Source organism: Etheostoma cragini, chromosome 15 (assembly GCF_013103735.1).
Source record: "Etheostoma cragini isolate CJK2018 chromosome 15, CSU_Ecrag_1.0, whole genome shotgun sequence".
NCBI lineage: Eukaryota > Metazoa > Chordata > Actinopteri > Perciformes > Percidae > Etheostoma > Etheostoma cragini.
The window spans coordinates 2865633-2878976 of NC_048421.1; the positions used below are offsets into that span (position 1 = coordinate 2865633).

Genomic DNA, 13344 nt, shown 5'->3' on the forward strand with positions numbered 1-13344 from the left:
GGAAAGAGACAAGGGACATCAGGAGAGGGAGGAAGAGGGAGAAAAGAGTGAGGGCGGCAGAGAGAGAGAGAGAGAGAGAGAAGAGAAAAAGAGAAAATGAAGCGAGGGAGGGTGAGGGCAAGAGAGATATGCAAATGAGCGCCAGATTGAGAAGAGGAAGCAAGAGTCAGAGAAAAAGAGTAGGAGTGGGAAATTTATGAGGGCAAAGAGACAGGGAGCAAAAAGAAGAGAATAAATAAACAGTTATCCACATTATCATGCATTCCAGTCTGCCTCCTCAGCATATAAATGCATTAAAACCTGGCTCTAATCACTCGTGTCCACCAAAATGACTTTTAGTTCAACTTCCAAAGGTGTAAAAATGGATGTCAACCTAAAGCGACCTGACAAAGATCCACATAGCGCTCTCGATCTGTGAGGAGTGCTGGCCAAAAGAAAGTTAAATCAAATTCAAACAATGGCTCTACTCATTCCAGAGAGTCTTTGGAAGCAATCTGGTGTCTCTGAGTCAGAAAATCGGCATCAGATTGGCATGAGTAGGCTTTGTATATTTCACAAATTTGCACAAAATACATGTATACATAACTCACCATCAAAAATTACCTAATAAACCACATGTTGCACCTCTAAGTAACGTACGGTTTGTGACTTTATAACCATTTTTAAGACTTTTACTACTTTTTTTGTCACCCTTATGGTGAACAAAGATCATTTGTTTCTCATTTGTCACATTCCCTGCATTTTTTTACTTTGCACCTTGAGTGGTTTAGGCTGTAAAACCTCTTTTTCTTTTCAAAAATCTGGCACTATTATAACAATAACTAGACATGTAAGCAGGTACATCAGGGTCTTAGCACCCAACGTAACCAGAAGCTTCCTAACCAAAGCCCACCGTCTCTGGTCCACCAGGAAGAGGAAATCATTAGTGAGTAGGTCTCAGCCCTTGTGTTGTCCTTGAGAGAAATTTGACCGGTTTTCAACGTTTTTTTATATCAGAAATATAGGTTTCTTTGAACCAAATCTACCAAAATAACATTGATATATGGATGTACAGTACGATGTATGGAAGCCATGCAACAATTCTTTGCAGGTAAAATCAATGATTACTGCCGTTGCATTATGGGTGTTTCATTAAAATTTATAGCATTTGAAAAACATGTTAAAATGGTTTCAAAACACCATCCTTTGACCAGTCTGTAATCCACTCAACGTCCTCTGATCTTAACTATTAGTCAAATTAATTCACAAGTTATGCTTTTTTAACAAAAAACAATTGTTCTAATGTCACATAAATTAGGTGTATTGACCATGAATAAAAAATGGTGGGAATTAGTGCCAAAATGTTTCTGACAAGCGCCCCTGAAAGTTTTTTTCAATTTTGACCAAGAAGAACAAGAAGTTCCTAGTCGACGGGAAGACAACATAAGGGTTAATCAGCTGGTAATAATAACAGATTTCTTTTCTAGCAACCTGTTAAGAATATGACAATCCTCCATGACTGAGTGTGGCTTGAATGCCTTGTGATAGCCTCATAGTTACGAAAACAATGTCAAAAACATGGCCGCCAGGTTCTTCCTTCAGCCCATCTCTGCCCCCAGCGTCTGACCGCTGGCTGCCGAGCTCCTCACCTAAGAAGGCCGAGGGCGAAACGGTGCCGTTGCTACGGGACACCATGACGCTGATACCCGTTTCAATGAAGGGGACGGAAAAGTCAATGACCTCCGACCTCTCCTCGTTGATGGTCAAGGAGCCGACGGCCATGTGGGCATTTTTCAACACCACCTAGTAGAGAAAGCAGAAAGACAAAGAGCATCCATTATCCATCCAGTAAGGAGTGGAGAACACTGTTAAGGAAAAATCGGTTGTAAATCTTTGACTGTTCCCTGAGGGGGTGACGTCTTGTTTGGTGCTGCTGCAACAAAAACATTAAAAAAAATTCAATCAGGATCGTTAAGAATAGATGTGGTTTTGAAAAAACAGCATCAAAACACAAGCATAAAAATAGCTCATCAGTTCATTTGAAGGCAATTGTGCTGGGAGTCTTTCCAAATGTGGGTAATACTTGTTAAGAAATGTGATAAGACAAAGCAGGAAATCGTTAAAGCCGTCCCTGAGTTCTAAAGGGCATTGTGCAAACATTTTAACATTGCAGAGAAATAGGTTTTTACAATGTCCCTTCCATTTCTTTGTCCATTTTGTTATTGGATCTGTTTTTTTTTCCAGAGGATGAATAAATAAATGTGACTGAGTCTCTTCAGCGAATATAGAGAGCAAGAGGTTTTAGTGTCAGTCCTTACAATCCAAGAGCAAGACGTTCGGTCTGGATGGATCACTTTACACTGATGTTCAGCAATCATACAGACAAAATCCATTGTACAAGAGGTCCAAATAGCAATAGTTGCTGTGCCGTTTGGAAACATGTTTGCTCTGAGTAAAAGGGAAACGCTAGCAGTGCTATCGCAGTTCCTCTCGCTTCTCTGTTAACATGTATAAAGCAAGCAGCAGATTCAAGCACTCTGTCTTGGTTAACTGTCAAAAGGTATTTGGGTAAATGTAGGAATTCAAACCTGACACAATAGAAGAGCGGGACGGTTGTAAGAGTAAGTGGAAAGAAAAAAAAAAAAAAAAAAAAAAAAAACATAGAAAGTGAAGCGAAGAAACTTGAGAATGGAGATATTCGAGACAAAGATAGGGCAGGAGGACAACATACTTTGCACACACTGGGCTCAGAGTGGACACTCGTGATGCGCACCGGGGGAGGGAAAGACAGAAAGAGGGAGGAATAAAGTGGGTTACCACAGTGGGTCATGGCTGCTTGAAATAGCCCGCCCCAATGCCTCTCCTCCCTCTACCTGCCTCCCGTCAGTACCTCTGCCCAGGTAGTATATTTAGCCCCAAATTTTACAGCCCTAGAGCACAGGGTAAAGTGGGACGAGACTGTCTTACTGAGTTAGTAAGGCGTTTGTGACTGTGTGAGTCAAAGCTCCAGAGTGTGCTTCAGCGTGTGAGAAAGAGTGAGTGTATATGTGTGTGTGTGTGTGTGTGTGTGTGTGTGTGTGCATTTGTAACATTTCAATCTTGTTTGTTCTGTCAGCATGTAAGTACATATCTACTCTGCACACTATCTGCTGTTTTCAAAGTGTTTGTGTGTGTCTGTGTGTGTCTGTGTGTGTGAGCGCTTGTGTGTGTATTTGTAACTTTTCAATCTTGTTTGTTCTGTCAGCATGTAAGTACGGATGTATGTGCATGTTCACTTGTGTTTATGTTGGTGCCTGTATGTGTGAAATGTGTCCCCGGGGAAGCGAGCGAGTCCATCCAGCAGTGTACTCACTTCCTCTCTCTCCTCTCGCTCTCTCCATCTCCCTCCTACGACTTGTTCTCTCAGTGTTATGAAAGTGACCCATGTGGGTGTTATTGAGAATGAGCGAGCGCAGATTTGCGTTTGTCTCTCAGCTGGTGTGAGTCTTTGTGGGACCCGCTAGCAAGACCAAACTCATGTAATCAAGTGTATTGCCTCTAATATTTTAGATTAGGAGTATTAGGAGCGGCAAAAGTCAATGCAGCGCGTAAAATCTGACACTGACTGCCATAAATGAAGTTATGACAAAATGTCGGCCGTCTGAAAGTGTTCATTGATTTTTTTCATTTTCTTTTTGATCTTATGTCTTTCCAAGCTGTGGCAAATTGTATAAAGGCCTCAGTGATCCCTGTGAGTGGTCATGAGTGTGCATCGGCACGCCTGTGTCTGTGTGTGTGTGTGCGTGTGTGTGTGTGTGTGTGTGGGCATCATTCCAGATTTTGGTCCATTAAGTGTGTGAGATATACAGTAGTTTTGGCTTTGTTCCAACTGGAGAAGGACACAGTTTGGTTTTGTTAGATACAGCATATATATATATGGTGAGGTGTGTGTATGTGTGTATGTGTGTATGTGTGTGTGTGTGTGTTTGTGTGTGTGTGTGTGTGTGTGTGTGAGATAATTAGTAACTAAAGGGTAACTAATCATTTGTTACCCTTTTGAAAAAGAGCAACTACCCTTCTAAAAAAGGGTAACTAATCATTCGATACTCTTTCAAAACCAGTAACTCCTCTTTTTGTGTGTACCTTATTGGAAAGTGTTCCCAGAGTGTGTCCTCTCTGTGCACATATGGAAACAGTCTAGGAGTGTATGCCTGTCTGTGGCCATGTGTCCACAATTATGCATGCATTCTTTTATTTCAGTGATTAGTTGCATAAGTGTTGCTTGTCTGCATGTGTGTATGTCTGTGTGTGGGTGTGTGTCTGTGTGTGGGTTTGGGTGTGGGTGAGTGTGTGTGTGTGTGTGTGAGAGGATGCTGCTGAGATGAATGCCCCCCCCCTCCCTCCTCCTAATGACCATTCGTCTGTGGAGGTGAGAAGGAGACGGCGTTTATTAGAGGCGGCCACACTTACAGCTCAGAGCCCACTAAAGACGCTGGCAGGATGACTTAAATGGCTTTATGTAACAGAATAAATGGCTCAGTTTCATGTAAAATGATTAGAAAAAGTTTTACCGCATGAAAAAGAAAGACACATCATCTTGTCTGTGACTTCTGAAGGTTGTCCAAACTTCAGTGTCCACACAGAGGGACAGAGCGTGCTTTCAACCTGTGACCTTAGGCTGCTATCGATTGGTTTGCTTTTTCCTTCGTTAACAAATCGCCAATGTCAGACAGCAGGAGCGCGGCACACTCTTATAGGCTGAAGTATGAGAACTGACAACGACCTTACCTTAGGACCAATGTCGATTAAGTGAACGTTTTAGAGCACAAAGTGAATTGTTGCGGCTGACCAAACTGCACGCACCCTTGGGTGAGGTGCTTAGCCCATCTGACATAGGTGTTAGGCCTGTTGGGCACAGGGTTGACCCTGGAGAGGAAAGCTCATAATTCAAGGGATGAAAACACACTTCAGAGAGAGAATGAACCCTTCAGGTAGCCCCTACAGAAGCTAAATATAGCTCATAATTCATTGGGTTCTAAGGGGAGAGAACATAGACTGTAACTCCGTCTGCCCTTTGACCTTGTCTTCACAGCGACTGCATGGTAAAGGCAACTCACACACGACTGCGTGGCTATGAGCCAATTTAGTTATAGTTAAATGAAATGCCCTTAAATGAATGGAACGGTCAAAAATAAATGACTAACTGAAAGTAGAATAAGAGAAAGTCATCACGTGTGAAAGGAATCTGCATGTTTACAGTCATTGTATTCAATCTTTGTATTTCTTTTTGTTAAAATCGTTATTTAGTTAAATAATTTAAGACATAAAAAATGTCTGAGCAGAATGGTAAGTCAGAGTTTGTGTTCTGCAAAAAAAAAGGTGTAGGCGCAATAGGCTGTCGCTTCAGCCTACACGTTTATGTTCGGTTGAAAAAAGTCTTTGTTGGGAGTAATTTACATTTTAGTTTTTATGTTTTTAACAAATGGTTGAATGAATTTATATTGCAACATTTTTACAGAAGCCGACTGTTCTGTGCACCATAGCCGGTTTTGTAATCGACGCATTTTTTTGCTTCAAACGCGGGGAGGAAGTTAGAAATCTAAACGCACCCTGCATGCGGCTGCTGGCGAACATCGGCCTTTTAAAGAGTTAAAAAGGAAGACGTGTTCGGAGTTTTGCCGACCGGTATGGCAAAAGTTGAATCTATCAGCTATCGTTGCTCTGGTTTGTTGTAGCGCTATCCTATTGAGTGCAGAGGGAATATGAAAGACAACCGTTTATCCTTCCCCTCGGATCGAGCCCTGCCAATGGTTTATAGTTCCCAGACCCGACATCTGGATGGGGGTCTGGCTCGTCAGGCCAGGAGGAAGTTGTCAAACGTGCCGATGTCTTTCTGCAAAGTACTCTGACAGCTTAAAAGTGGTAACGCCACCTTTTAAACAGCAGGAACAATGATGATAAGATGGTGTTCCAAAGTGTGAATTAGTCGCAGTCTTCATTTACACTTTGCCAACAAACTACAAATGAGATTTTGAAATCATTTACATGTGCGTTACCAAGAACCAGCTCAAAGAGGCTTTGCTGTACTCGTTGACCTGAAGAATCTGGCAGCCGTCCACTGACTGAACATGTAGTAGGCGTTCAGAGTTGGGAGCTAGCTGACAAATGCACCATAACTACCACGGTAAAGTTACAAGACAGACCATGAGAAGACAAACAGACACAGACAGACAGACAGACAGAAGGACAGACAGACACATAGTCAAGCACACAGACAGGCACACAGGCACACATCCTCACCTCTCCCACCATGCCGTTCCATGTCCCGTTGATCTTCTTGCCGTGTTTACCATTAGTGACCAGGTAAAGGTCGTAGGTGAACTTCACCTGCTTGGCAATCTTCTTCAGGATGTCAATGCAGAATCCCTTACAGCAGCGCTTTATGTAGATCCCTGAATCCTTGGTCTGATTGCTGCACAGACGGACAAACAAAAGGATAGACAATTATTTCATTAAATATGGACTTCTGTCTGAATTTGGCAAGAGTTGTTGATTGTAGTTGTGTTAATGGATTCTACCTCTGGCACTGTCGAGCTGTTTAAATTAACATCATTCACGGGCAACATTTGGGTAGTTTTTCTCTTTTTAATTTCTACTTTGGTCAGTTCTACGGTAGATAGATGTGTGAGTCTCTATGTGAGTTTACAATAATCTAATACGTCACAGAAATGGGTTTTCTTTTCTTTTCTTTTTTATTATTTTAATATTCAATTGCTCAATTAATAAACGTTATTGCTTTTACTTGCAACAAAAAAGTGTACACACACACACAACCACACACACACGCACAAGTAACAAACAAGACCAGAAAAGGTATAGGCTAAAGACTGAGCCTAATACACATACCCTATTAACTTGAATTATTTTCATAGTCTTACATGATCTAATTTTGGATTCATATTCGTTTTATTTTGTATAGACCTGTTCCCTCCAAAGAATTCCAAACATTTATGTACCATCTGGTGTTCACACCTCTGTTTTATATTTGTTAATCAGCTTATGTTTAAATACTTTTTGGAATCTGTTATTGTTGTTTTTCTCTGACACGCGGTAGCTCTGAGCTGTTATTCTCACAGGATTTTGATCTGTTTCCGGCAGGGCACAGTGTTCCTCATGCACGTCCCGCTGAGCGGATCCACGTCTTCCACGATGACGAACGGAGCCTCCTCCAACGTCACGATGGACAGGTGGTCGTCCTCCCTGTTTGCTGCCCCCCCATATAGTTCATAGCGAGGCCACACGTGGTACTTCATGGACAGGGAACCGTTCTCCCACTTCCCCACCTGCACAGAGACATATGGCAAACAAAAACATGTAAGACACAGACTACATTGTCTTTTTCTACAAGATCTGTGTTCGTGATGTTTCACCAGGGTTTTAACTGCAATCCTGGGAGGCTCACAGTCTGGACAAGTGGCTCATTGACTTCAATGCTAATGTTACAGAAATGAATCACTGGACAGGAATAAAAAATAAAAAAATGAATTCAGATTAAATTTCACGCTGCAATGAGTCCTGTCTATCAAAACTAACTGCAGCTCCTGTAAACAGTTTGTTAAAACAAATCACAAAAGCAATGTAGCTTGTTACACAAAAAAAACTCTCATTTTGATTTGGGTTTTATTACCTCATTTTCTGTTTTCCGGGTTTAACTGTGACTAGTCCGTCTGTCAATTACACAACAATATGGTCACACATGAACAGGACTGATAATGAAGAGTATAAGTGAATATAGAAAGATAGTGGTAAGAGAGGAAATCAGACAAACTAGAAAAAGAGGAGAGGAGAAGAGGAGACGAGAGAAGAAAACAGGAGAAGTGGAGAGGAGAGGAGAGGAGAGGAGAGGAGAGGAGAGGAGAGGGACCCAGCATAGAGAATGAGAGCAAGGTTAATGGGAAGGACGAGAGTGAAATGGGGGAAAGAGCAGAATTCAGATCAAGAGGAAGGCGTAGGGGAAAGAATTGGACGGAGAGATTAAACAAAGAAAAAGAGAGATGTGAGAAACATTCTCTCTGCTAACAGCTACATTAGCAGAGAGAACGAGTCAAGTGAGAAACAAAGCGATGGAGCTCTTTCAAAAGCAAAATGCCAGGAGGACTCTTCTGTAGAGGAGCGTCCAGCTGTGGTAGGTTTGGAGGGCCCTCCAGCCCCGTGGGTCTACTCCACTGAATAAACGCCATCAATTAGTAAAATCTTCCCCCAGATGCCCATCTTGCAAAAACCTACCTGCAGACTCTACCTATGCCTTTTTCCTCTAAAAGTGCCCACTCGGCCACTTTCACCAAGAGAAAGATGTTAGAGGAAATGGATATGGATCATCGGCTAATTGGACACACTGTAATGGGAAGAGAGGGTAGGACAGGGAGTTGAGGCGCGGGTGTGCACACTTGTTAAATATGTAAATGTACACACACACAAACACATACACACACACTTTGCACTCCAGGGAACACAAATTTGCCAAGGCAGCCTGGAGTGGACAAGATGAAGCCGTGTACAGTATCTCTGGGCTACAATGCAGCGCCTCTTTTATCTGGACACACACAAAAAATATTGAGCAGGAGTAAGTGAAAGGGAACGACAGGTATGGAGAGAAGGTGAGTAAGGAGGGGAATGAGATGGAGAGAAAAAAAGGGTTAAAATCAGCCCGGAGGGAAGTAAACTGGACTGGACACTTCAGAGTCTTTGCACTACTTCAAAGGTGCAGTGGAAGCATGGTTGGAGGAGCTGGAACTCATTAGGATCCAAGAAAAGTGGTTCAGCTGGAAGTCAAGCTGAGAATTAAACATGAGCAAGGAATTGGGAGGAGGAGAGGAGAGGGAGGGTTGGAGACTGCAAGGGGAGAAAAGAGAGAGAGAGAGAAAGAGGGGAGACAGGAGGGGAGCAATTCACCTTGTTCTGTGATCAGAGGACAGAATATAGATTAGAGAGGCAGAAGAAAGGGAGAAACACTGAGAATGAGGAATAGGGAGAGACAAAGCAGTCAGACTGCAGGACACAGACACAATGGGAGCTGAGCAGGAGGAAACACAGATGCAGACTGGTGACTTTGCAGGTGGCGCGGGGCATTAAGTGTATTTAAGGTTGTCGGTTCTGTGTGAGTCAGGGTTGTAGTTTCCCCGTCTGCACTCCCACCTGTACCTGAGTCTATTCCATTGCTCCGCCTGTACAGTTGAACAATGGAATGTTTTAACCTTCATTTATTTAGAGAAAGCTGACTGAGCACATTTAAAGTTGGGTTTTTATTCATCAAGGGGCGGCCGCCCAGTAGTAGGGAGTTGGGTTGGGAACCGGAGGGTCGCCGGTTCAAGTCCCCGTACGGCCCAAAGTATGATTATGGACCGGTAGCTGGAGAGGTGCCAGCTCACCCCCTGGGCACTGCCAAGGTGCTCTTGAGCAAGGCACCGAACCCCCGACTGCACGCGGCGCCTTTCCATGGGCAGCCCCCCCACTCTGACATCTCTCCATTTAGTGCATGTATAGGTACTAAGCATGTGTGTGTAATTCAGGCCTGTGTGTAATATTAAGTGAAAACAGTGTAATTTCCCCTTGCTGGATTAATAAAGTATACATTATTATTATTATTATCGGATAGCTTCTGCCCAAACTTTATTTGTACTGCCTTTAAATGTATTGTTATACTGCTCATTTTAGCCTAACTTATTGTATATATCGATCTGTAAACATTCTGTTTATAGTAATAGCCATCTGTATATATATTTATAGTACATATTCACCTGTAAACTCTGTTATAGTAACAACCATCAGTATGTTATGTTCATTGTATATATCTGTAAAAATTCTATTTATAGTAAAATCCACCTGTATATTATATTAAATACATAGCCAGCTGTAAATCTTGTTCACAATACTAGTTATCTATATATTCATATAGCCATATATCCATAGGGTACATTGCTGGGTTGAAGTGGCCAGCTGAAACAAGCAACATACAAAAAGATGATGTTGATTCAAGGAAAAGTAAAAGAAGACGTTTTAATACCAAGCTTGGCGACAACAGCACGGTTTGTGAGCAGCACAGAACAAATGTAGTGCAGGGACGGTCGTGTGTGTGGCTCAGAGAAAGCAAAGTGAAATTCTTTTGTAATCAGGACAAAAACCTTAAGCAATTAAAAAACACTAGTCATCAAAAAACCAACTCGCACATGATAACAAACACAAATAAATTGGGTGGTAAAAACCCCAATGTAGCCAAAAAAGTTCACTTCAGGCACTGCACATAAACCAACTTTGCTGTAAACCGCGGGGAGTTTGCATGTTCTCCCAGTGTTTTTGTAGGATTCCTCCGATGTTAGGTTAGGGCTCGTGTTAGTGCCCCCTGACCTAAAGGCACCAGCAAAAAGAACTGGAGTTGGTCCCCTGCGGCTGTCCTCTGCTCCTACGTAAAGGATTGGTTAAATGCAGAGGACGCATTTTGTTTCTATGTGTATTCTTTCAAATGACTATAAGGGCCCCTTTAACTACTGCACATCCGACAACACCCACCCTAACAACACTCACGCTGAGACCTTGAGCAATTGAGTCTGTGATGTTTTCCATTCAATACCTCGGCACAGTCTTCCTGGACTACAAAACCCTCTCAACACTGTATGGTGGTCTGTGTTCTGTTTTCTAAAAGTCACAGTTCAAGCAAATCCGACCACAAGTTCTATCTTCCTCGCATTGTCTGAGTGTCAACAGGTCTGACTATTACAGCACAATCCTCCATGCCAGGGTCCCCAGCAAAAAGGGGAATCATTTATTGTCTTAATAATACACTTTCTATAATTAAACATTAAAAAGCAAAAATTCCTTACAGATGGGTGACCCTAGAATAAAATCTTTTCAAATGGGGGTCAGTGGTCTAATTTGTGTCAGTTTAGGGCTCCTTGACATGGAAAACTTTAGGGTGCCACTGCTCTAAGTTACCTCAGTGACATTAAGACACTTTTCTGTAAAACAATAGTAAAAAAGGAACTTTTTGGCAGAGTCTGCAGCACAGGCAGTTTGAAGCATGATTTTGTTAAGATACTAAATAAATGAAAAGACAAGCATTCTTACTACATCTCCGCTCTGGAGCCTGGGCTGCAGTGTATTGCTCAAAGGCACCTTCGCCGAGTTGATAATATCTAATCGGAGTAGCGCCTGTAAAGCTTAAGTCGTTAAATGCCTAAAAAGGGAAAATCTGATTTGAGATGAAGATAAACAGACCGATACTCAAGGACCAATCAGGTACTATACTTCCAGGAGACAGCTGAATATCCATGCACACACAAACACACACTTGGGCCTTCTCTCTCACCCTCTCCCACTGTCTCTCCTTGTTGAGCAGAATGATGACCAGCTGGGGGTGCATCTGGTATCCGTCCTCGCTGAACGACAGGTTTCGCCCCTCAAAAGTCACATTCATCAGGTACCTGGAGAGGGGAAAGCATTGAGGGGAGAGACAGAGAAAGACACTCGTTTAGACATACTTTCAAACATTTAAGTTTTGCGGTATGTCAATTTATCCTGTAAGCATTTATATTTTCAGACAAACCCACTGACGTTACACAAATCAATAATCATCATCTGCCAGGAAACAACTCCCAGCCAATGTCTAGGTGCTGTTTTTCATTAATAGACAAACATACATTAGCCACCAGCTTCAGACACTTGAGTGTAGTGAGGATTTTAAAACTGGACTGAGGAATTCATTAATTTAAGAAATGATCTATCCAATCATTCCATATTCAATGCGCGGTTCACCGTTATTAGTGCAATCTTAAAGGAACAGTTCCACATTTTTGGGAAACGTGCTTTTTCTGCTTGTTTGTGTTGAGTTAGATAAAAAAGAAGATTGATACAACTCTCATATCTGTAAATAAACTATGACGCTACAGCTTGGAACTGTCCAACTCGGGGGTGTAGTCTACGTGATACGCAGGTACAGTATACACAGTATACGCACTAAGAAAGCTCCAGGATTTCCACATACCCACTTACAAATTTGCAATAACACACAAAAAGACGTACTTTTTAGTACATTTTTGACATATTTTAAATTGTCATCTGTGGTTTTTTTTCTTTGCATAGACTTAATAAAGGTATTTCAGCCATGAATTGCTGCATAAAAGTATAGGCCTTTGACGCTGAAAATTTGGCTGAAAAGGGCACCTAGAACCCCCCAAAACATACACATATGCTGTACAGTGTAGCCACTACAATACATTAGACTGCAGCCCTGGCCCATCTGTAATACAATCCACCTCTAAAGCTCACCAACACATTGTACCAAAGAAGTGGTACAATGTCTTGCTTATTTTTACTAGGAGTTATGTGCTCAACTTTTTCTTGGCTGGTAGCAGTTGCCAGGCAACCAACTGAGATCCAAGCAAGTTATTAATCATAGTTCCTAACCCATTGTTGTTTTTACATTTGACATGGTTTATCTTTAGATAAATCAATATAAAGTATTTATTAGTGAGCTTTAGAGGTACTATTTGGGGGATTTGGTTATTGTTGGACAGAGCCGAGCTAGCTGTTTGCCCTGTTATTCGTCTTTGTGCTAAGCTAAGCTAAGCTAAGCTAAGCGCCTTGTGTTTCCCTGGCGACTGACTTCCAAATTATCAAGGAAGTAACAACAACATTGTAAGCTCGTCCTTCCTCCTTTATCATCATCCTTGTCCACCTAATCATCATCACATTGTCGAGTCTGGGAGTTCCTAAATATTCCATTTTAAATCATATCTTGGACAGTATTCAAATTTATATAAACATTAAAAATTGTTTTGTTTTTTTTAAATCAAATTTGCTCTTTAAATAAGCAAAAAAAAAAAAAGTTTCAAAATCAAATATGTATTATTAATATGTCTATGTATTTTGGTCATAAAGCTGGACACATGAATGACTAGATTCCCAGAAACATTGAATTTTGTTGAAAATGTGGGTATATCACCTAAGAGATACAGTCTTGTTGTGTCCCATAACGCCAAACCCTAAAGGGAGCTCTGGGGAGAGGGGCGAGCAAACGAGAGACAAAAATATGCAATGTTTTTGTATTGTTTTTGCTTTAGGAACGTAAAAACAAGTACTATATGATGCACCAACAGCAGCTTGACAGATCACTATGTGTTTTTGTGTGTGTGTGTGTGTGTGTGTGTGTGTGTATGTGTGTGTGTGTGTACATGTGCGCCTGGTAGATTTTGTGTGTTTGGCGGAAAAAGATAAACCGAGAGAAAGCAGTATTGTTTCTGTCAGGTGAAATCATTTCACCTCCATTCAACACACATACACACACACACACACACACACACACACACACACACACACACACACACACACACA

General features: G+C 41.8%; 1 protein-coding gene across 1 annotated transcript in view; it reads right to left on the bottom strand.

The window, feature by feature from the left end:
* LOC117958063 (glutamate receptor ionotropic, NMDA 2B-like) overlaps positions 1-13344 on the bottom strand; it is a 131487-nt gene that overhangs the window by 21179 nt on the left and 96964 nt on the right. The window contains exons 8-12 of the mRNA XM_034894314.1: positions 11321-11435; positions 7093-7301; positions 6259-6430; positions 1629-1782; positions 283-306 (exon numbers count right to left, since the gene is read on the bottom strand). Of these exons, the coding sequence (XP_034750205.1) occupies positions 283-306; positions 1629-1782; positions 6259-6430; positions 7093-7301; positions 11321-11435 (674 nt within the window). The remainder of the gene's footprint in view (positions 1-282; positions 307-1628; positions 1783-6258; positions 6431-7092; positions 7302-11320; positions 11436-13344) is intronic.